General features: G+C 37.4%; 1 protein-coding gene across 2 annotated transcripts in view; it reads left to right on the plus strand.

The window, feature by feature from the left end:
- Nucleotides 1-19,755, plus strand: part of NARS2 (asparaginyl-tRNA synthetase 2, mitochondrial) — a 105,378-nt gene extending 85,623 nt beyond the window's left edge. The window contains exons 10-14 of one of the 2 annotated variants that reach the window (XM_058545515.1): nucleotides 4,331-4,397; nucleotides 5,819-5,956; nucleotides 13,666-13,763; nucleotides 16,008-16,034; nucleotides 18,913-19,753. In XM_058545515.1, the coding sequence (XP_058401498.1) occupies nucleotides 4,331-4,397; nucleotides 5,819-5,956; nucleotides 13,666-13,763; nucleotides 16,008-16,034; nucleotides 18,913-19,057 (475 nt within the window). In that variant the 3' untranslated portion in view covers nucleotides 19,058-19,753. Of the gene's footprint in view, nucleotides 1-4,330; nucleotides 4,398-5,818; nucleotides 5,957-13,665; nucleotides 13,764-16,007; nucleotides 16,035-18,912 lie in introns of both variants that reach the window. The other variant, XM_058545516.1, reaches the window with a different exon arrangement.
- The last annotated feature ends 5,766 nt before the right edge of the window (nucleotides 19,756-25,521 follow it).

The following is a 25,521-nucleotide window of genomic DNA, read 5'->3' on the forward strand; positions in this document are numbered from 1 at the left end:
CTCGTGGGCTGTGCCGAATCAATCATTGCCATCACCATCATCCATTCCACACAGCACAAATTGTAGTTGTGGTTTAAATTTATATATGTGATTATTTGGTGTCTGTCACCTCCATGGGGTCAGGGGCCTGTTTATTTTGCTTACTATTATACCTCCGGTACTTAGCATAGTGCCTCTAACAGGAACTCAGTAAATATTTATTGAATAACTGGGTGAATGGATAAATGACATTTGAGTAACCATGGGGGTGAGGGAATTCTCCTTTAGGCTAGGTCCTTTCCCTGAGATTTCCTGTTAACTCATATCATTATTTACTTTAGGCACTGAGTGTAGTGAACTATGATTCAGAGGACCTGGATTCTAATCCTGGCTCTACCACTTATTAGCCATTAATGAATGAATTGGTATTTTTTTAACAAATATTTATTGACTACCTACTATGAGTTAGGCACTGTGCGAGTCATTGAGGATTCAGTAGTGAAAATAGGCATGGATTGGTCCTTTTATGGAGTTTAAAATCTAGAGAAAAAGATGAATAGTTAAATATTTGCATGAATAATTATTTAATTTACAACTATGAACTTGATTAATAGTAAATCTTTAACCTTTCTGATCTTCAGTTTCCTCATCTATAAAGTGATAAGTTGTCTGTCTTATATTGTTGAAAGGATCAAATGACCATACTATATAAGCAGTATATCAAACTAGATAACTTGAAAACACTCCTGCTGCAAAACATCTAAAAATGCTAGTTAAAATGTAAAATCCTTTTAAATCCATTGTTGAGTTTACGAGAAAGTAAGAGAAGTTCCAAGAGCTAGAAATGAAGAGGGAACCAAACACCAGAGGGGTGTACATAAATGACATAATGCTGAAGATTCTCAGGATGGAGGGTAAAGGAGATGGAGGAGGATTTGCCAGTCTTGGAAACCAGAGATTTTAATAACCCTGAGAGGACATCAGAGTTGACGAGAAGCGGTGCGTGGGTGCGCGCCCGGGATCCGAACCTGGGCCGCCAGCAGCGGAGCGCTCGCACTTAACCGCCAAGCCACGGGGCCGGCCCTCTATTCTTTTGAATAAATAGATTTCAGTGTATTCTTGAGTACTCGTTATAATTGTTTTATATGAAAATATATTATTTAAAGGACTTGGGTCGTAATTGAATTTAGCCGTTATCAAGCAGAAATAGAATTCAATTATTTTACATTTCTTTTATATTATTAAGGTTTTTAAAATATAGAGTACTTACCTTTCTATTTGTTCTTCATTTATCTGTGTGAATTTGAGGTAAAGAAAGCTGATAATGATCTCTTTAGCTTAGCAGTTTTACTCCAACAGCTTCAGAATAATTTTCTTCATTCAACAATAAAAAATTCGAAATATGAAGGTAGTTTGATGCTGTATTGTGTAGTATCACAATGTCCTCTCCTTTCCTCAGAGCACTTGGGAAATAGTTTCTGAGGAGAAGAAATATTATTCTCTATACATATCAAGAAAAATTAGTAGAGAGAGTTGATGAAGGCCATTAAGGATATCCAGTGTCAGAACTGTAATTTGAACTTGAAAGCTCTGCCTCAACTTAAGGTGTGGGGGGAGTAGGGCAGAAGATACAGAATAACAAGAGATATTTAGACATGAGAGTCATTTTTTCTTAATAATGTAACAGTAACATATCAATGGCACAAAATCCTAGGGCTTCCCATTTTGACTGCTCTTACATTTCTCAGTATAATGAGTAGATCATATCAAATAATTAATGGAATAGAACAATAGAATGTCTAAGCAGAAAAGAACTTTAGACAATATAGTCCAATCTCCTTATTTTAGAAGTACAAACACTTAATTTTTTAATGTTTGTATTTATAAAATGCTTTTATTAAAGTGAAGTGATTTACATAGCTAGTAAGTGGTCGAGTCAGAGGGAGAAGACAGAGCCCATTATCTTTTGTTTTGATTGAACATATGAAACTCCAGGTGGTTTAGGCGTTATCTTAGCAGTTAAAAGCGTAGCGTCTGGAGTCAGCACATCAGAGTTTACTGCTTACTTACATGAGTGATTTTTGGTAAGTTACTGATCCTCTCTAAGCTTCAGTTTCCCTTCTGTGAAATGCTCATTTTAAAATTACTACTATCAACACCACCACCATTTTTACCTTAGAAATTACCTATTATTTAATACTAGATTTTAATTTGATAGATTTTCATCTTAGAAAAAACCTATCACTCAGAACATAGCTTTGGGGTCTTTATTTGTACTATTAAGACACAACTCTTTCCAGTTATTTATTTATAGGTATGAACTTCATTTTTGCTTCAGAGAATAGGTTGGTTTTGTTTTTTTTTTTGTGAGGAAGATCAGCCCTGAGCTAACATCCATGCTAATCCTCGTCTTTTTGCTGAGGAAGACCGGCTCTGCTATTGCCAATCCTCCTCCTTTTTTTTTTTTCCCCAAAGCCCCAGTAGATAGTTGTATGTCATAGTTGCACATCCTTCTAGTTTGCTATATGTGGGACGCAGCCTCAGTGTGGCTGGAGAAGTGGTGTGTTGGTGTGCGCCCGGGATCCGAACCCTGGCCGCCAGTAGCGGAGTGCGCGTACTTAACCACTAAGCCACAGGGCCGGCCCAGTAGGTTTGGTTTGAGTAAGTTATTTTTTGAGCTCAAAGTCCTTCAGAAAGTTTGTAGATTTTTGTTTTTAATCATCCAATATTGCAGAGGACATAGGGAAACTGACATTTTCGTATACTACTGGTGAGCATAAATTGGTGTAAAAGGGGAGCCATATCTTTGGCAATATCTTTCAAAATATATAAAAACTGCAAATGCAAATTCCCTTTGAATCAGCAATTCCATTTTTTCCATGTGCTAAATTAGTATATGAGAATCGTTTGTAATAGCATAAAATAGACATATGTAGTCATGATTTATAATGGCAAAAGATTGGAAACAGCTGAAATATCCATCAATAGATAACTGGTTAAACTAATTAGGATACATCCACAAAATTGAATATTGTGTAATAGTTCAAAACATGAAGAAGCTCTTCGTATACTGAAAGGAAAAGATTTGCAAAGTATATTGAGTAAAAAAAGATGTAAAAGAGTGTGTATGATATGTATGCTGTGGCTGCCATCTATTTAAAAAAGGAGATTGTGTATTAATATTTGCTTGTAGATGTGTAAAACCCTCTGGAAGGATATACAAGAAACCAGTAACAGTGATTGTGTGTGAGGAGAGAAACTGGGTAGCTGTGGGACAGGGATGGAAGGGAGATGTGTACTCTTTTATAGATCTTGATTTTTTTTTTCTACTATGTGCATATATTACCTATTCAAACAGTTAAAACAGATCCTTGGTTTAGCTTGTTTTAGGCATGAGGTTTTCTTACTGAGGTAAGCAATGATATTTTTCCTAAACAGTCTTACAATGCTTAGAATATATTACAGAGCCCTTACCATGGTCTGAGAGAGTCCATAGGATCTGACTTCTGACTACCTTTCCTATCTGATTTCCTGGCATTCTTCCCCTTGTTCAGTATGCTGTAGTCACATTAACCTTTTTGTTCCTTGAATGAACCAAACTGTTCCTCATTTCAGGCCTTTGTACTCGCTGTTACCTTTTGCCTGGAATACTTACCCCCAGATTTTTATGTGGCTCGTTTCCTTACCTTATGCAGGTTTCTGTTCACATGTCACCAACTTGGTGAGGCCTTTCTTGACCATCTTATCTGAAATAGCACCGCAAACACCCTCTGTCTTCTTACCTTGCTTTATTTTTCTTCATAGCACCAGTAGCTCCCTGGCATTATATTATTCTGTTTATCTTTCTCCCCACTCCCCACCCCTCACCCCAACACTCACTCTCACACTGGAATATGGACTCCATAAAGGCAGGGGCTTTGTTTTTATTTACTGTATCTCCAGTGCCTAGAATAATGTCTAGCACATAATGTATGTTGTTGTTTGTTGGATGAATGAATGAATGAATGACAACTTTAAGGAAAGACTTTTGCTCTTTCGGCCTCAATATTTCACATCTTTTATTAAGGCATTGGCATAGCATGAATTCAAAGAAAATCTTTCATTGCTTAAGTGACTAGCTCCTTTGTGTACATGGCAAGTAGATCAGGAGTGGGGTTATTAAATGGTTACTTCTCTTCATGCTAATCAGACTCTCATAGGATCAGATCAGCCTTACTTCCTGATTACTCAACAATCATTTAATACTCATTTAGGATCTCAAAGGCTGTATGGAAATAGGCCTTTTCTAGTTTTCAGATGGACTAGTTACCAACAGCCCACTGTATTGACCTTTCACCTTGTTTCCCTCCAGCATTTCTTATACTGAAGCAGTGGAGATCTTAAAGCAGGCATCCCAGAACTTCACCTTCACCCCAGAGGTAATATTTAAATGTATATAAACGAAAATATGTTTCCCTCTTGTCCTTATTTCATTAAGGATCCTTTAAAATAATTTTACTTCTCTTATTAGCAATGTGCAGTACTTGCTCATCTGTACATTGGCTTTTTTGATGGTTGCTCAACCTTGTTGAAATATTTAGAATGAAAAATAACTTTGAAGTAGAATCATATCATTTGGAATAGCAGTGACTAAAGGGTTATAAAGAAGCTTCCCAAGTTTAGGAAGATGAAAATCCTAAAAAGGAATGATAATCATAGAATATTAGTGTAGAAATCAACTGGTTCAAAGTATATTCTGAATGATGTTAACAGGTGACAGACAAAAGAGGTTATGTGATCAAATAAGTTTAGGCAACACATTAAACAGGTTTCTTTTTCTGTTGAACTTTATAAAGTCTTCTAATTTGTGATCCACTTTGGAAAACACCTAATTTTTTTTTTTAAGAACTCCTTTATTTTATTGGCAAGGATATAGGTCCAGAGAGGCCACCTGATTTGTCAGTGGGCATGCACATAATGTCAGAGGCAAGTCTCCTCATTCCAGTGCTGGTGCTTCTTTCCTCTAATTAAGATAGTGCCAGACAAGTGGGAGTAAGAAGATAATGTTAAGAATGTAATACCTTTGTCTTCAATCTATTGCTTACCCCAATCCCATTCCCAGTTAAGTCAGATCCTCTTATAAGTTATAATAGTACCCTGTGCTTGTTAAATTTATAATCAATTAATTTCTTTGTATAATTTTTTATTTAATGTTTGTCTTCTACCCTGGAAGCTTCATGAAGTCAGGGAGTCTATTTTTCTTACCACTATATCCAGTACCTAGCATGGTACCTGGGATTTAATAGGCACATTAGTATTTGCTGAATAAATAGATGAATAGTGTTATTAAATATTCATCAAAGAATGTCTGATATATGAGTTGACTCTTTTATTAAAAAAAAATTCACTGAGAGAAGCCATCTAGCCTAAGATAGACTCAATATCAGGAATATTATCTTTCATCATTTAATTTCCTGAGATTTAAGAACAGTAACTGTAGAAGAAGCTCTAGGCAGTATTAATAAAAAGTATGGTTCTGAAGTCAGTTTTTATCCACTGTGGACAGTGTGCTTTGTTTTCCTGCAGATGCTATTCATCTGCGACATGCTGCTCCCTGAGATGGGGGCAGAAAGCAGAGTGTTGATCTACGAGTTTCAGCTTGCACCTTTCCAGGCCTGTGGATGTTCTTGTTAACACCTCTCTCTCTCTAGTCATCTGTGTAACCTCAGCAGACAGCTCCACACATCACTGATCCTCAGGGAGAGGAAGCCCTTGGAACTGATGCAGGTTATTTTCAGGTCCTGCAGTATGCATTTTAACTCTGTCTTCTCCTCTGGTAATTTCTTTTTTCTCATTACAGTGGGGTGTTGATCTACACACTGAACATGAAAAGTACCTGGTGAAGCACTGTGGCAACATACCAGTCTTTGTCATTAATTATCCCTTAGCACTCAAGCCTTTCTACATGAGAGATAATGAAGATGGCCCTCAGCACACAGTAAGAAAAGACACTAATTAAATTAGGGTTAGTCATCTCAGTCTGGGTTTTTTGCTTAATTAAAATTTCATTTATTCTTTGGCATATTTTCTTAAATTATAAGCATCATTTTTTATCTCTCTTAAAATGATAGTTTCTCAAAGGCACCTCTAAAAAAGTGTTCCCAAAGAAGATCCCAATGTTCTGTAAACATAACTTCCTCATTTCTGTCGCAAGGTGTCCTCCTTCGTTTAGCAGATGCAAATGTGGGTATTTTTGTTTTGGTTTGGTTTTTAAATAACTGAGACAAAGTGGCCTAGAGCTCTGTATAGCAATGCCAGGTCTACTGTCAACTTAAATACTGGTTAGGAGACTACTGGGAGTAGGGGGGGCCAGAGGCATATGCTGGGCAAGAGATGATAGCTGTGGCATGATGGGCAGAGGAAGAGCTGGCTTGGCAGAGCAGGAGGCTTAGAGTACTTTGGCTCTCAGACAGAAAGAGTGAGGGGAGGACTGTGCAGTGACGGAGGAGGTCTGGGCAGAGACGGAGGAGGTCTGGGCAGGTTCTGCTGTCAGTTCTCTCCTGACTCTCTCTTTTCTATCTGCCTGTCCCGTCTCTGTCTCTCTGCTCCCTTTAGCCCTTCTTATCTTCTGTTCTTTTTTCACCCTTAACTTTAGTTGCTTTTTATTCTTCTGGTTTCCTTTTTCCTTTTTTTGTCTCTTCTTCTCTTCTTTACAAAATTAGCAGTAATATAAAATAAGAATATATTTGACTATATATTTATTGAATAGTTATATACTTAATATCATTAATTGTAAAAGTCTATGAGACAAATATATTATGTTTATCTCAAAAAAAGGTCCAGAAACTAAACTTTGCTATCTGCTGCTTTTCACACAGTTTTAGACACATTGTTAACAATTAGTGAGTGAGTGACTTGTTTTGCTAAGGAAATTTCTGGGAAGCTAAAGAGCAGCTTTTACTCTAAATTTTTTGAGTGATAGCAACATGGCATAAAGGAAAGTCCAGTGCTTTAGAATCAGACACTTTTAGGTTCAAGTCCCAGATCTGTGTGTTATAAACTATGTGATTTTAGGTAAACCACCTAATTTCTTTGAGTCTTAGTTTCCCAATCTGTAAAAATGAGATGATAATATTTTCTGGAATTGTGAGGAGTAAATTAGATAATATATGAAATATACATAGCACAGTGTTTAGGGTGGTAGGTAGTCAGTAAGTGTGAAGCCCTCTCCTTTCCTTCTAAATTTTGATAAAATCTTTATTATGATAAAGCACAATAATGTTGAAATACACTCGTGTGTGTTGCCACATCATAACATACTATTACATGAGATTCCTCAAAAGGGAGTTCCCTCGTAGACTATGGTTCACAAACATTTCTTACCTTTCGAAGTACCAGAAGGCCTTCATCATGACAAGTCTCTCTAGTAATGTGGTCTCACAGCTTGAAACCTGAAGGCATTATAATGAGACTTTAGTGTACTTCTATAATTTAGGCAGTACGATAGCATATAACTTCTCAGAGCTAAATTATTCAAATATAATTTATTTAACCTATATACATGAGACAGATTATAACATTGATTCATTAGCAACCTAGATTTCTTTTCAACCCACTTGTATAAAGTACTTGCTTCTATCCCTACTTTATGTTTTTCAGTGGTGAATGAACAGGCTTTGGGCCAATTAACTAAATTCTGTGCTACTTTTTGTAGGGCTGTAATAACAGGTTGTAGGCAGGGTTGCAAGAATTTCTGTGGTGGGAGTGATTCAATCTAAAAAAATTAAAACAGGTGTGTTTCACAAGTGCCTTCTCTAGGGAATCAAAGGAGAAGGATAGGGAAATGTTTAACCTACTCTTGTAACGTTTGGCCAGAGGTAATAAATAGTAAAATAGTATATTTTTACAGTTATAATTTCTTTTCTTTCTTTCTCCCCACCCCCCATCCTCTCCAAAAAAATGAAGGTATGCACTAGGTTATAATGAAAAGTACGCTGGATTAAGAAGTTAATAGTGCTAGGTTTGAAATCCAACTCTCTTAACTAGTTAGCTGTCTGACCTTAGGCAAGTCTCTGCGATCTCTGAGCGTGAGTTTCTCCCTCTATAAAATCAGAAAATTGGGGGGCGGGCCCAGTGGCACAAGCGGTTAAGTGCGCATGCTCCACTTCGGCGGCCCGGGGTTCACGCGCACTGACGCACCGCTTGTCAAGCCATGCTGTGGTGGCGTCCCGTATGAAGTAGAGGAAGATAGGCGTGGATGTTAACTCAGGGCCAGTCTTCCTCAGCAAAAAAGAGGAGGATTGGGATCGGATGTTACCTCAGGGCTGATCTTCCTCACACACACACACACACACACACACACACACACAAATCAGAAAATTGGATTAGATGACGTCCAAAGTCTAAGATTCACTGATTTCACATAGCCTAAGTTTTTCCTCGTTTGGATATATAAGAATAACTTGCGAATTGCCAAACACATTTGATAATTTGAAGGGGACAGATCATGGGCCTCAATAAAATGAATCGAAGCGAATATGCAAAATGCCATATGCCCCTGAGTCTGGGTCCCTAAGTAATTCCCCCAAAGGCAGGTAGCAAATATTCAGGTAGGGAAGTGGCTTCACAAAGAATATCCATTCATTCCAGCCATGTGTGATTAGGAAAAATGACTTTCCAACGGTGCCTGATGAGATGCCAGTATCACCAGGTAACGTAGTTTTTAAAATTGTATCAACATTACTTAGCAAATCAGAAAAATTTAAGCATTAGTGAACATTCCGTAAAGTACATATTGTGAAGTCAACTTAGAAAGAAGAATACTCAACCAAGGCTGTCTAATGAATTTCTCTGTGCTAGGGCTAATTAACCAACCTGCATTAAAATAGCTTGAGCCTCAAACCGACAGAAATAGTGATTCAAGGAATTGCCAGTTTTCCCCGTATCTAGGACTAATGATTATCCTGGGAATTTATGTCAAAGTTGAAAATATGCATTTCAGTCCATCTAAAGTGCTCCCAGACCAGCTATTTTACTAGCCAAAGTCCATTTTCAGTCATTGCTGCCTGCAGCCCATCTGCATCTTCACTGCCGAATCTGGAAGGCTCTTTCCTAACTGTGCCTTGTTGTTTTTAGGGGCAAAGCACTGTCTGTGTCAGCAGTTAGAGCAAGAGCTCACAGAGGCTGAAACCACAAACATGTTTCCTATGGTTTGTGGAACATTCTTCTTCTTTTGGTAACAGTATGTGATGTTGCTCCAATGTTGGTAGCAGTGAGAAACTGAATAGGGAGGTGTTCAATTTGTGTTTTTCGTCAGTATTTAAAATTACTGAGATAGGTAGGAAGAGAGGTAGCAGAGACATTAAAGGGACATTAAACTTTTTCCCCTTCTCTTTGAAGTTAGCATAGAAAAAGTAATGTATTCAATGCCTTGTTCCTATCTAGCCTATTTGTTTTTTAATTCAAGGTCTGAGTTTTATTTTCAGTCCATTGATTGGAATCAGAGAGTAAGAGTCAAAAGGGAGTATCATAAATAGAGACCAGGATTTGTTCAGCTTGAATACCAACACAAACTATTTCTAGACAGCTTGCTGCTGCAGCTGTGTGACTTAAGCAAAATCAAAACTCATACACAGTGGAGGAAAATATGGCAGGCAGCATTCTGGCCTAGAAGATGTGCCCAAAGTCAGTGTTTTAAGACTAGGAAGTTAGCAAAGAGTATAGTAAGATTATTCATAGCCTTCGTTGTTATCTGTGTAGGAGAGTGAAAGGACAGCAGAACTAAAGTCCTTCCACTTATTTCAAGTCTCCCAAAGTTGCTTTGGGAGTGGAGATTTTAGCCACAGAACTGCTCAATTTTGGTCAACTTTGGATTAAGAGGACATTTCACTACGCAACCAGTAAATTCTCACTTTCCCTAATTAAAGGCAGGGTTGCTCAGCCCCCGGCTCTTTAAGCCAGTCTCAGACTCCCGTAAACCACAGACCTGCCGGCCCATAAAGGCAAATCGTAATCACCAGCTAATGTTCTAAGCAATGTGCTTGTTTCCAGCCTATTTGCACTCTTAACCCCCTCCCTGCCCATCAGTTGGCAAACACACACAGGTTTTCTCATTCCTTCTTAAGAAATTTATATGATTCCCTGCACATTTTGCATTTTGTGCACCCTTAGGTCATGCTGTGTGTTATATCTATGGGCCTTTTACCTCTGCTAAAGGCTTAGAGAAACAGGTAGTTTCTGTAGTAATTAACCCAGTAGTTATCAGGGGGAGACACAGCTAGAAGAATCCCACCTGGAATCTCAACCCTAACTAAAAGGTATGGAAATTGAGGGAATTGTTCTAGTGATCTCTAGGGAATGCAGTATTTTTTATATCATATCAGAAGAAAGTGCAGCTCTATGAATAGCAAATGTAAATGTCTTTATTTTTAGTTGAGGAATACTTTACTATGTTATAGCTTCTCAGAAAGTGTGCAGAATCTCTAGATTGGAGGATATCGTTATAAAAGAAAAGCAGGAATTATAAGAATCTGACATGGTTGAAGGGAAACTAAACTAAAAGTGAAAGAGAGGAGAAGAAGGTTATATGGAGAAAGAGAAGAAAACAAGGCCTTTGTGGGCCTTTCTTTGCAGAGAGAGAAATCGTTCCTTGATAAAGAAGACATAGTGCCCTTTGATCATGGAACATTGATGGAACATTTATGAGGCATTGTAAAGAAGTGCCTTACTTAAAAGATACAGAGGGGAAGCTACTTTATGTCAAGAAAACATACAGGAAATTCACCCATCTGAGAGTGGGAATTTTCAGACCATCTAGACAAAGAAAGGACATAGATGATGTATGTGTTCGTCTGCATGTCACAAAATTAGTAGTGATATGGGACTTTACCTACATGTCTTCTAAAATTTTTCTTCAACTTTAGACTATTTTGGTAAGTTCTTTCCTACTGGTAAGTTCCTTTCCCAGAGTAGAGAGGAAGAAAATAGAGGAACTACTATTCTGACCTTAATTCTAATTAACAGTGAGGAATTGGTTGGGAGAGTAGAAGTGAAGAGTCTAAGTAGGTGGGGGAAAGTAACACAGTCAACTGTTTTATTGTACGTAAATAGTTGCCGCTCCTCCCTCAGGGAGGATTAGGCTTCCCTGCCCCGTTGACATGAGCTTAGTGACTTGCATGTGACTTGCATTGGCAGAAAAACTGAGCAAACGTGACCTACATACATTACTTCTGGACAGATTCCTTTAGTACATGGTCATCTTGCTCTTTTTCACCATCTGCCACGAGGTCAGCAATACCTTAGAAAGAGGGTTTTTTATCAGCTTCAAGCCAGGATGTAGCATACATTTAAAAAAGCCAATTCAGCTGTTGTAAAGCAGAGCTTCTAAATCAGGGATTATTTTGTCCCCCAACCAGGAGACATTTAGCAATAATGGAGGCATTTTTGGTTGTCACAACTAGGGGAGTGCAACTGGCATCTCGTGGGTAGAGGCCAGGTATGCGGCTAAATATTCCCCAGTGCACAGGACAGGCCCTCACAACAAAGAATTATCTGGCCAAAATTGTCACTAATGCTGTGAGTGAGAAACTCTGTTGTAAGCTTCTGGAGTTGTTTATTACTACAGCATAACCTAACCTATCCTGATGAATACAGCAACTACCACATTAATTTTATAGCAGCCAATGTGGAAGTAGTTAGGTGTAACCAGTTAGGTACTTTGATTAGTAGGAAAACAAGTTTGAAAGAAATCCAGAAAAAAAAACAGATATCCTGCTATGGCATAAGATTTTGAGGTGACTCAAAAGGTTCAGAAGCTTCCAGTTCCACAACTGTTACTGTGCAATTGCAAATATTCCAGATAAACAGAAACCAGACAGAAAGGTCTAAAACCAATATGGTTGCACATTGAATTCTCGAGTGAACTCAAATATTAAAATAAAGGATGTTTATAATCAAAGATAAATATGTCTTGTACTCTCCTCTAAAAATAGCATTAAAAAAACTAAGGTCAAAAATTAACATAATTTAGACGTGCAAAAAGTACTAAGATCCCAAAAGAGTTTTTTGCTTATTTTAGTTGTGTTAGCAGCAAGACCGAGCAAGAAATGGATCTCTTGTTTGAAAAAGCAGAGCAGCTCATCAAGGGTTGCCTCTAGATGTTAGCTCAGAGCCTGTCTTCCTCAGCAAAAAGAGGAGGATTGGCATGGATGTTAGCTCAGGGCTGATCTTCCTCACATAAAAAAAAAGGGGGTGCCTCATTCCCTCATCACGGGCCACCAGCCTCAGCTGGACTCCTTACTTCCTGTTCTTCCATGACAGCTGATTCTCCAGCATGTTTTCTTGAGGTAGTTGACCTTGTTAGCTCTGGCTCATAAAGCTTTGAATGTACTTGCAGTATCAGAAGCAGTTGGAATCACCCCAACTTCAAAACCTTGAAAATGATAGATTTTGGGTATACCTATCCCTTCTTAATAGTCAGAGTTACACAAGGATAGAATGCTCTGTTTCAGGGGTAGTAGTTCCCAGTCTTTAAATATTTTCAAGCAAAGGCCAGAGAGTCACTTGGTTGTCTCTTCTCTTCCAACGCTGATTGCCTATAATTCTCAACTTAAAACTCTGGATTGAAGTTAAGAACAAGTTTTTCATTATGTGTTTCTTATCTCCTGGTATATTTTAGCCATGTCTAAAAGCAATATACTAGGAAATAAAGATGCCAATCCTTCTGTGGCCATAAAAACTCCGTTCAACCTTGTCCTTCCTCTGAGAACAGAAGGATTACTTCTGGGTGCTGGTTGTAGTCTAGCTCTATTAATTGTCTAGCCCATGAGAGTTTCCTCATCACATTATTAAGACTCTCTTTTTCCACCTATCCACAGCTGTCTGTTCCATTACCTACTTTCACGTCTAAGTCACCAAATCCACATTCTAAAATACCTGCCTGTTCATTGTAGGCCCCCCACGTTTATAGAAGAATTACTGAGATGTGGTCATCAAGCAGTGGTAGCGTGACAAAGACCTATTTGTACACTTACTCTTCAACAACTTACTGAGTGGTAGGAGATTTAGTGAAAGTAGAAACCATTAGTGAATTTCTGTTCTCTCTCACTCTAATTCAGCTGAGTGATGAAAATCATACCTAATGTTTTCTCTTTTAATGATAGCAATGAGGATGAGTTATACAGCATTTGGGGCACATTCTTGAATTACATTCTTTATTAATCTCAATTATTTATAAAGGATAGCTCAATAAAAAGTTCTGAAATCAAAACAGTGGGATAGCTTGATAGTAAAGTGAAGCAAAGCTTAAGAAAAGAGTTTACGATATAATGTTGACATTTAAAGATTAAAATATGTTTTATAGATTCCTAATTTTCATTTGTTGCATTAAATCTTTCTTAGTTTTGTGCCTTCAAATTCTTGGTCTTCAATGTCTACCTGCCCCCTAAAAAAGAATTACCAAGTCACAAAATAATACAGATAGCAAATAAAGAGTCTCAAAAATTAAATATTACTAGTAATTGAAGAAATACAAATTAAAATATCAAGCTACCATTTTCCCCTGTTAAAAGTTATTTTTGTTGTTTTCTTATTATGAAAGTATAAAACATCTTTATTGTAGAAAAAAGTTCCACTTGCTTGAGAAGCTGACAATTTTTGGAATCCCCTGAAAATGTAATGTTGTGCATGTATGATTTTTTTCCTGTTTAGGTTGCTGCTGTTGATCTTCTTGTTCCTGGAGCTGGAGAGCTCTTTGGAGGAAGCCTCAGAGAGGAACGGTACCATTTCTTAGAGCAGCGACTGGCCAGGTATTGGTCAGAACTCAAGGAAACAAAATTCAGAAATTGGGGATGGGGCACTCAAAGGCAGTCATGGCAAAGTAACAGAGAACAGCACGTGGGCCTCAGCACCTGACAGACCTGGCTCTCATTCTGTGTGACCTTTCTGAGCTTCCCTTTCTTAAGAACTGGAACTGTTACATGAAGCAAGGTCGCAGTGATATTTGCCCACTATTTGTATGTATCTCTCCCTATGGAAGTGGCTTTTTAAAAAGTTAATGAGGGGCCGGCCCCATGGCTTAGTGGTTAAGTGCACGTGATCCGCTACTGGCAGCCCGGGTTCGGATCCCTGGCTCGCACCGACACACCGCTTGTCTGGCCATGCTGAGGCAGCAACCCACATACAAGAACTAGCAGGGTGTGCAACTATGACATACAGCTATCTACTGGGGCTTTGGGGAGAAAAAGGGAAAAAAAAAGAAGGAGGATTAGTGATAGATGTTAGCTCAGGGCCGGTCTTCCTCAGTAAAAAGAGGAGAATTGGCATGGATGTTAGCTCAGGGCTGATCTTCCTCACAAAAAAAAAAAAAAGTTAATGATAGAAGAAGGAAGGAGATTTCCCCCTTAAAGCTTGTCCTTCATTTTTCTCTTCTCTGTGTTTTTTTTTTATTTACTCTGAATTATGATTGGCAGACTCCTCAGGGACATGAAGAAAGACAGGGGAAAGACAGGGTCTCTGAACCAGGGAAAAGATAAAGATGGAGAAAGAAAGATACTAAAATATCCACTAAGCTAGCACTTGGAATAAGCAGTTTTCCCTTCCTCAGGTTTTCTACTATGTAAGGGTCTTTATTTAGCTGTTTGAATAACTTATTTTAACTTGCTGGTTGAGACCTGGGAAATGAATCCATAAACACACAGAAAATGTTTTGGAGATGAGAAGTAGGGAATCGTGTTTCTAATTGAACTACCACTCCTATATATGCATGGTCTGCCAAGAAACCACAATGACTTCCTAAACTAACCAAGGTTATAAACCTCTATTTTCCATGGTTTCCACTTTTGCTGTGCCAGACTTTTAAAAAAAAGGCTTTCCCATGTTGAAGGCTTAATCCTTCTCTCCAGATGATACTGGGTTTCATAGTAACCTGGAAAAGCCATAATTGTTTGAAAATATCCTGTTAAATTAGCCATGTGTAAGGCATTCTTTTCCTAATGGAGAAATACTTAAAAAGTTGATGCTTTTCCAAGATCCCAACCTATAAATCTGTTGGGTAACTTGGTTTTGTAATCCCAATCATTTGAACTGCTCTATTTGGTTAGGGTCCAAAAGAAAAAGGATGAATATGTTCTGGAAGAACTCTTTTTTATCAGACTACTAACTCCTTCTTATTACTATACCATTAGAAAGTCCTTGGAAAATTGTGGAATTGAAGTGAAGATCAAACTCCTTAGGTGGAAAGAATTTGGATATTTCCTGGGTTTTTTAAAAAGCACAATAAAAATCACACATGGCAAGAAACCTCATCTGTTGAAAGATTAATTGGTCTGTTTTCTTTGCTTGCTTCCTTCCTTCAGGAAACCTTTACTCAACATTAAATGTTTACCTAATATCTGATAATATCCAAATTTATCTTTTCTAATAAAATGGATATGTGGGTTTCCCTGTCTTGGAGTTCTGTCTGTGACTTCTGTCCCTGTTTTCTATATTTATATATTTGAATTTTTCATAGTCCTGATCACTTTAGATCCAGTCTGGTCCCAAACTCTTTTTTTAAAGGGCTGAAATTAATTTTAATGAATACTAAGAACTTAACCTTTTATTAACATTTCTCAAATTGGCAAAAACCAGTTTGCAACCATGTTATGAAGGCAGCCTCAGAATCTATATTATTGTTTTAATGTTGTTGGATGAAAGGCGTGTCTGTGTGTCCCTTGTGTGTGCCTCCCAACAACCTTACATAGTAGTGATAGTGCTTTTCTTGTGTCACAGGACAATAAGCTCATCGCAAATGAACCATACTTCCTTCGTATGGCATTTATTGTCTATTCCACTTACTTGATAATACCTTGGATTGTTGGTTAATTTACCTTTCTTAGCATTTAGTAAAGGTTCAGCTCCTCAGCTACATTGCATATTATTTGAGAGCACAGGTTTTGGTGTATACTTCTTTAAAAGGGCGCTTTGCACACAGCGCAGAAGAAATGTTTGGTGATTAGTATATTTATCATATTGCCATTCTCTTAAAGAATTTTATTATTTTCCTTTTACAGATTAGGACTGACAGAAGCCTACCAATGGTAAGAATGTGGCCCCTGATGATTCTTATTCTAGCTGTTGGTCTTAGTGTTTTACATAGTTTTTACTTGAATTGCCCTAGGCACTATGGAAGAGAGTTAAGAACAATGAACGGGTTCTCACAAGATTACTTACTCCCTTTGAATCCTTGAAAAATAGTAATAATAATGGCTACCATTTAAATCCTTGAAAAATAGTAATAATAATGGCTACCATTTATTTCTTACTTATTTTGTGCCAGATAACTGTGTTAAAAGTTTGATGTAGGGGCTGGCCTGGTGGCGTAGCGGTTAAGTTTGCGCGTTCCACTTCAGCGGCCCAGGTTTCAGAGGTTTGGATCCTGGGTGCGGACCTACTTACCACTAATCAAGCCATGCTGAGGCGGCTTCCCATTTAGAAAAGCTACAACTCTACAACTGTGATACACAACTACATACTGGGGTTTGGGGAGAAAAAGGAAAAATGAAGATTGGCAACAGATGTTAGCACAGGGCCAATCTCCCTCAAAAAAAAAGTTTGATGTATATTATCTCATATAATCATCATAACACCCTGTGAGTTAGGGACTGTTCTTATCTCCTTTTTATTACCCTTCTAGACCTGAGGCCTACGGTTGTTAACTAACTTAACAAAGAGCACACAGTTAGAAGCATAGAGCTGGGACTTTGTTCCTAACCATTATGCTTCAGTTTCTCTATGTGTGAAATTAGGGGCTTGAGCTAAGTGATCCCTCAGGTCTCCACCAGCTGTGGAAATTTAAGCTGCTTAGGGACGATCACCTGTCTGCATTCATACATTTACTTCTCCAAAGGTGTTCTGGTTTTCTTTCTGCAGACCCTTTCTGCCAGTTCTTTCCAATATATACAAATCATTTATTTATATTTCTGTAATAGCACTCCTTTGCGATCCTGGTGTAATATCAACAATATTATTAATTCTTTGTTGTCCTTAGGAGAAGAACGGGTCAAATTACACTTTTGGTAATGAAAGAGCTAGATTTCAGAGATGCAAAAAGAAAAACAAATTCTAATTATTGGTTAAATAAGTTTAGGCCTTTTCTGGTCTCTATTAATTATTTCAATACTACTCTTTTCCCTGCTGAAGTTTTCAAAGTCTTAAGATCTCCGAATATGAATATTTATTATTTGAATCTGCTTCCTCTTATATGGTAACTATAGTATTTTAAAAGTAGAAGGAATTTTAGAAATCCTCAAGTCTGTGATCTCTGCTAGTGTTCCACTGTGCTGTGAGTAGCTACCCCAGGTGTCTAAGAATTTACTCACTTCCTATTTCTAGATGGCATATGCAAATAAAATCTGTAACTAGTTCCACAAATTTTGTACCATCTCTTCTATAATTTGGCGGCCCTAGAATCAATTTAACAACAATCCAACAAAACTTATTCATTAGAAAACTTTGTCTTAGGAGTGGATTTTAGCTCTCAGAGCAAAGGCAAAGAAGATGCTGCAGACTGAATTTCTCTGCTGAATGCAGTTTCCAGACATTTATGCCAGTGTTTTGACATCGATGTATGAGAACTTTAGAGCCAGCTAAAGCTATTGCTGGACCAGCTCAGATCCTGCAGGTGTTTGTGGCAGGTGGTTTGATATGCCCTTCATCTCATTTTCTCACTAAATCAAAGTACACCTTGCCCCCATGCCTTGTAAACTTCAAGTTAGTTCAGCTGCCGAACATGTCAATTACTCAAGGCTGTGCTCCTTCCATTATTCCTCATAGTCCTTACTAGTCTGAAGTTTTATACTAGATACTCCTGTTTATTGATCGCTTGCTTGGTTTAACTCACCGAGTTGCAATTCATCTTCTCTAGAAAGATAAGTACTTAATCTTAACTGCCTAAAATACCAATACTTGTAACCATTATTATTAATAGTGGGGAAATAGATGATAGTCTTTATCCTTGAGGAGCCAAATGACTACCAGCTATGGTGCTTAAGTTTTATTCTGGAATTGATTTTACAAATCATTCAAGAAGCTATAAACTGGTTTTAACCAATATTATATAACTCAAGAATTCCCCCACCAAGTGATGTCATAAAAATCTTTATAAAGTCTTCCTCCTCCTCTTCCTTTCCTAAAATAACTTTATCCCAGGCTGGTGTATTAGAATCTGAGTTTGAATCATGGCTGTAACCATTTTCTAGCGATGTGATCTTAAGTGGGAATAGAATGTGTATGAATGGGCTTCAGAGGCTGTCTAGCTTTCCAGAAAAATGACTCTGGACGTCTTCCACGAGGCTTGAAGCAGAGAACTAGAAGTTTCTCCACACTCCAGCACTGAAGAGTATATTGTTGTGCCTTCAAACAATAAATCTTCATATAGGAGGCATCTACTCTAGAGGAGGCACTGGAGATAAAGGGTTAAATAAGACACAGTTCCTGCCGTTGATGTAGCTTATAGTCCCCCTTACAGTAGGGGATGTCTTTTTATAATGTATCAGGCAAAACTCTTCAGTTTCTGTGTATTGAACAATATGTAGGTGAAAAAAAGCATTATCATTAACATACTAACAAATAGAAGAATGTATTTTCAAGAAAATTAGTAAAGTTATTAGAAAATTTTCTCTAGCCTCATAAAGCAAGTTTTCTGTATACAAGTACGTAAATAACTTAAAAGAAAAAGGATCAAATGAGCAGAGCCCATGAATGCATGGCAGGATTTGCTACTCTTTGTCTGGGTAACCTTGAACAGATTAATTTCTCTGTGTCCTTCTTCTGTCTGTGGAGGGAAAAGACTGGTCTACCACAATGATGTGGACAGTAACAAATGATTGCAAAATGCTTTTGAAACATAAAAAGCTATCATAACATCTGATCCCATACAGCATTTATAGATGATGGTTCTCTGTTTTTCAAAATCAGGTATCTGGACCTCCGTCGATTTGGATCTGTGCCACATGGAGGTTTTGGGATGGGATTTGAACGCTATCTGCAGTGCATCTTGGGAATTGACAATATCAAAGATGTTATCCCTTTTCCAAGATTTACTCATTCATGTCTTTTATAGCTGGAAGATTGGTTAAGGAAGATCCCTCCGTGCCAGAGGTATTGCACATGAGCGTGCATACAGGAGAATGCATGTTTGAATTTCAGAAATGCACAAGTTTTCATGTGTAATTGTCATGCCGTAAGATATAACAATTGAAAAATAGAAGTGATCATGATTTTCTTAGAAAGTTGAGAGCATTTCATAGAAAGATGAATTCCCTCAAGAAGAGGTACTGATAGCAGGTAGAATCTCAAATCTATTATGTCAATTAAGAAGAAATGAAGAAATTGAACTAGATGGTCTCCAAGTGCCTTTTAAACTTGAAGACAGAGTGAGACACAGGGTATTTTACTTTGTCTTTAATTATTAGATCCTTTCCTGTGTGACCCTGAGAAACAACTAGTAGCTAAAAATAAAATGTTATTGGATCTTTTCTCCTCTGCCATTTAACCTATGATAAATGCCCATCTTATTCTCAGTTCTTTACTAAACATTACAGAAGTAAATATTCCTTTTGGGGGCCTTAATTGAGTTAATAAAGTTGCTATTCTGAATTGAAATCTTCTTTCATCAGACTGGGTGAAAAAAATCACATTTAATAACTGTTGATCTTTAATTCTAAAAGCTAACAAGATGTATTAATTATTTAAACTAATCACTGTTGTGTTATAATTAATGTTAGATGTTTATAACTTCTATAATAATAAATAAAATAGATTTTTGATACAAAAATCAAAGAAAAAGTCATATTTTTAAATTCCATTTTGCCTTTTCCCAGTGAAATTTGGAAGAAAGATATTTTCGATTCAAGATGAGGATACAAATATTGCTAAACCTAAAGGATGGGTAATTCTGGAGTCAAAAAGTAACATTGTCTAGTAGAGTGGGAAGATTGGGAGTTTGAGACCTGACAGTTCTAGCACCTTACATGTATGATTTTAGACAAGCCACTTACTCTGTATGTGCTCATACATCATTTTTCTCAGAGTTGACATAGTAATTACATGAATGTGTCTGTGTGTGTTTAAAACTGAAATGCTACACAAATTTTTTTTAATTCTTTACTGTTAGTCTTCATTGAGTTACATATTATGTGGACTTATAGCAAATTATATACTCAGTAGAATTTGTATGTATCAAATACCTGTAAACAGGCATGCATGCCTGAATAATCAATTTCTAAGTCTCATTAGATGACTTATCTTAGATTATTTCCTAAGGGGATTCTATATGCACTTTATTTTAACCTAATGCAAAATCAAACAGCTGAAAAGAACTGCAGGACCTTAGAGTTAGAAGTCATGGAAGTCACTGAGAGGTTGTCAAGTTCGAACTTCCGCCTAATGCAGAGAGATCTTATATACCTGGGCAGCCTCTTCTTGGCAAAAAGCTCAGTGTCGGGCCGGCCCCGTGGCTTAGTGGTTAAGTGCTCGTGCTCCGCTACTGGCGGCTCGGGTTTGGATCCCGGGCGCGCACCGACACACCGCTTCTCCAGCCATGCTGAGGCCGCGTCCCACATACAGCAACTAGAAGAATGTGCAGCTATGACATACAACTATCTACTGGGGCTTTAGGGGAAAAATAAATTTAAAAAAATTATTAAAAAGCTCAGTGTCCCATAAATTAGCTCATTCCGTTTCTGAATCTCTCTGATTGGTAGCTTTTGCTGAACTAAAATCTACTTCCCTGGAACTTGAATCCTTTGGGCTTAGATACCAAGTTTAGGACAGGATAAAAGGGATAATTAGGGATTCCACAAGACTTGCCTCAACCCCAGGTTAGAGAGATAAATTCAGTTGTTTATTCAACAAATATTATTTAAGCTTATTCTATAGGCCAAGAACTGTACTAGGTGCTAGATAAGCAGTAGTGAACAAAACAGAAGTGACCCCTGCCTTCATGGAATTTACAGTCTGTTAGAGAAGATGGGTAATCAATGAGTAAACAAATGCATTATTTCAAAATATGACCTGTGCTATAAAATTTTATAAAAACAGGCCAAGTATGGTAAGCTTGCTAGAGAAGTCATCTCTGAAAAGGTGATATTTAACTTTAGACCTGGAACATAAAACACAGGAACCATTTTAAAATATTTGCAACACCAGTCAATATTGATTTGGCATTCAAGTTTTGATACTGTATTAATTTTGTGGAGCAAGAATCACAAACATTCACAGGCCCCAAAAACCTGGAGGCACTAATAGTTTCCAAGGCTGTCAAGAATCATGCCTGCAATGATTTTTGAGGAAACAGAATTGTAATGTTAACATGATGACCAGGAATCAAATAACAGTGATAGAAAAAATACTGAACTAGAGAAACCCCATGTTCTCTAGTTGGTCCCAGTGCCACCAATTTATCTGTAGAGCATTAGGAAAGGAAGATCATCTTTGTGCCCTCCAGTTATTTCATCTGCACAACTATCATTTTGAAGTAGATGAACTCAAAGGATCCTTCTCTCTTAATCTTCAATGAATCTGTGCTGGACGTATTCACTAATAATAATTGATTTAGAGTCTAACCTTCAGACTTTATTTTAATACATACTAGGTCTCCAAAAATGTATAGTGACGTCAGATCACTGAAAGTTTAACAATAGACTTGTGTGTTCGTTATGTGTATATGTGAGGTGGGAGAAGGTTCTTCTCAACGAGTCAAACATACGTTCTTCCTTACCTTTTTGGTAGTCTTCTCAGCAATATACTTCCAAACCTTCATACCTATTTGTTCATTCTTTTCCTTCACAATTGATCACACAATAAGTATCTGGTTAAAGCTAAACACTTGCCACTTATATTAAGCCTAATAATTTCCATCTTTGGCTCAGTACTTCTATTTTACCAATAATTGAACAAAAACAAACACTAGTGTCAGATAAAGATGATGAAAATGCCAAAACTAGACTGTTGCTTGCAGGCAGCATCAACAGGAAAAAACTGTAAATTTAATGTCCACTTGTCAGCTGATATATGAATATCCAAATTCTACATACAAGCAGCATTGTATAGTTCTATGTATAATGAATAAAAATATAGATTTAATAGTTGAGGACCTTCTATACTTATAATAATATTCTTATAGAGCTTAATTTGTGAGTTAAAATGTGATTTGAGGGTATTAATTTTTACTTGAGTCACCAGTTTCCAATGAGGGAAAAAATCAAATTCTGTTTTCCCAAGATTTTCAAACATCACCTCAAAATAGTAACTCCAGCCACCCAAGTAAGAGTGTATTCTAAAACTTAGAAATGTTTTTTCCGTCATTAATTCCCATTCTCATTTCAAATTTTGAAGTAGGTGGAGAAAAATAGTTACTTTCCATCTGGCTGTCCTCTTGCCTGGGGAAGTTGTACTGCCATTTTTTTTTCAGTCTGACAAGAACTTAATTGTGTGAGTGATCCATTCCAGATCTAGACATAACTCTCCCACCCTCTGACCCAGCCCAGAGTCTCTTTAACTGTCACAGAACAGCAAAGGAACTGTTTGACCTTTTGTTCCTCTTAGACAGGATCTGCCAGAAGCATCTTGCTACAATGTTATACATTCATAGTCTCTATAAATTGAATCTAGACATTCAAGCATGACTGAACAGGCACTGAAGATGCAATTGGTGAGCTGGATTAACTCTATCCTTCTTTAAATCTCTTGCTTCGGATAATTATAGATGAAAGATGCTTATTTGGATTGGATTGCTGTTTGTTCACATATTTATTTTAGTAAGTGGTGAGGCAAGAACATAAAAATGCAGAGTTGAAAGACAGATTGGCCTGGATTAAACTGATAAGAAATGCGTGGGGCTTTTTGGCTTCTGATCAATATTTGTATTCAGTCTGCAATCTGAAGTACGTATAATAAAAAGAAAACAGGTGGGAGTAATATCTGACTGTAGTTTCTTCTCAGTTGGTATTCCAAATTAAAAGATAGAAAAAGCCTTCAGAAAAGGAAAGCAACCTTAATCACCTTACACCAAAGTCATTCAGTAAGACTTCCATAAGACGGATCTTATTAGATCATCGTCAACACCCCTCCAGAAACCTAGACATCTACCATTGCCAGGAGCCCTAGATTACCCCTCTGATCAGCCAAGGCTCCAGTTAGCTCTTGTGAAGTTTGGTTTGAAGTCCAGTGAATTTACAGCTATTATTAGCACAGTGTGTAGTAGTTTCTGAGGGACCTTTGTAAAGAACTCAGTTTAAATGGTTCTTAAACTGTGATTCAGGCAGCTAATCATTGAACTCACATAGCTCATGAGTCTTCAGTAACTTGCTGCTCTGTCTTTACTGTTCATAATTATTATTAATAATTTAGTCATCATTTGGCCATTGCTTTACAATTTACAAAATTTTTTAAAGTATCCACTATATATTGTGGACCTGGTTCCTTTGTAGCCTGTGGTGCCTCAAATTCATTTGGTTTAATGAAAGATTCATTTATTTGTTATGAAGGCTGGTTATTAGGAATTCCTAATATTGAAGGAAAGTAAGACTACAAATAAAGATCACTGCTCTCAGCCTCCAGAGAAACTGAAAGCACAGAATTTTTTATAGTAATCAATGAATCTTGCATCTTAAGCCCCAGAATTTACGGGACATGTTGCAAAACAAACACTTTGGCCTCTTATTTCCTTGTTCTGCACAGGGAGAAGAGACTTAAGAATGTGAAAGAAAATGATGATTGACCTCAACTATATTCTAGTGAAGAGAATCATTGAAAAGGGAATAAAGGGTTCTGGACCCAGCAGTGTACTTAAGCTCACTATGCCTCAATTTTTTTTTATGGATTTACACTCATATTTGTTCTTAGCTTCCTTTTAGGATCATCCTAGAATATACATAGGAAGAGAGATATAAGAACTTTGATTAGAATTATTAATATCTTCAAAGTGATCGACCTTTGATATTTCAACATGATACTCTGAGAATAGAAATTTGGTGGGCCCATCTATGTAGCAAAGGTTTTTTCATGTTAAAAATATACATGTGCACAGATAGAACTGTGTTTTGCAGAACCTTCTCTGCTGCACACTGGCTTAACAAGAACTGCTGGTTTGCTGTTTTCCTTGGATCCTAGATTTGAAACATCTCTTAGAGATCATATCCCTTCCCCTGTCTATGAGGTATAAACTACTCTCCTGTGTATTTTCCCCAGTTCCTAGTAATTTACCCAATGTCCTTTCGGTGAATAGGAACTTTCTACCTTAAAAGAGAACTTTTTTTCTATCTTTGGAGACCTCTGATTGTGACCTGATAGTAACAAAACCTGCATGCAAATGTAATCAGTTAGAAACACAGCAGCACTTTTTCTTCTCCCCAGCCTTTTCTTCTCCAGAACAGAATCTCTATAGCTGCTCAGCTGGACAGTCTGTCCTTCCCTGAAGGGCTGCACCCGGCCACGTTATTCATCAGGCAGTGTATCCTTATAATGGGCCTTTCCCTTGGTAGAGGAATGCTTCCCTCCGCTGTCCACCCAGCTGCTGCTAGTATCTTGTGATACCAGTCTTGATGTTAGAGGAGCTTTAAATTAGAAGTTAAATTTAAATTAAATTAAATTAGAAGAGCTCCAGTGCCTCCTTCCTATTTGTCTTACAGCCTGTAGTAGTTGTTCCACTTCTTGTGTGTATAAGAGTGCTGAAGAATCTTAATTACAGTTTCAGAATGTTCAGGGCAATCCCAACCCCCTTCATTTAGGGATTGCAGAAATGGACCTGGGTCATATACTGATTTGTTGTTGAAGAACAGTAAGTTCTTTCACTGAAGATTTCCACTAATATACACATTTTCTTTGCAACGCCTTGAAAGGCAGGAACTGATTCCTGTACAGTTAGGATATGGCTGGTCAATGATCTCTGTAAATGTAATTTCCATCTTTCATATTTTGCATTACAGGTTTTTGCATCAGGAAACTGTTAGGTCAGGTTCCTGCCAGAAAATGTGCTTGATGGTTGGTGTCTTGGAAAGAGTATTTTAGACGTAGAGGGAGAAGACTCAGTTTTAAGTCTGACACTCTGCTTATGAGCTGTGGAACCTTGAGCAAGTTATTTTATCTCTGAGTTTGTATATGCATCTGCAAAACGGGGATAATACTTATCTTACAGAGTGTTGTGAGAAACAACAAAGACTGTGTGAGAGGGGTTCATAAACTGAAAAGCACTGCACAAACATAAGGTCTCAGGGAAACCTTTTCAAAACTCAAAAAAAATCTGTATGAATTAAGATATTCATTGCATTTTGAATGAAGTATTTTACAGCCATTAAAAATTATGAGAGAAAATGTGCTGAAAAAAATTTAAATTGTAGTTTGCAATTACAACAGTGTAAAAGCCATGTACCTGGACTAGAAGCATACGGGAAAAAATGAAATCAGCTATTTCAGAACAGTGGAATTGAGTTACTTTTTCTTTAAAAATCTCTTTAGTGTATTCAGTTGAGTTTAATAAACTTACTGAGCCTTCACTGTGCAAGGTCCAGTGCTAGACTCTGTGGA

Source organism: Diceros bicornis, chromosome 7 (assembly GCF_020826845.1).
Source record: "Diceros bicornis minor isolate mBicDic1 chromosome 7, mDicBic1.mat.cur, whole genome shotgun sequence".
Lineage (NCBI taxonomy): Eukaryota > Metazoa > Chordata > Mammalia > Perissodactyla > Rhinocerotidae > Diceros > Diceros bicornis.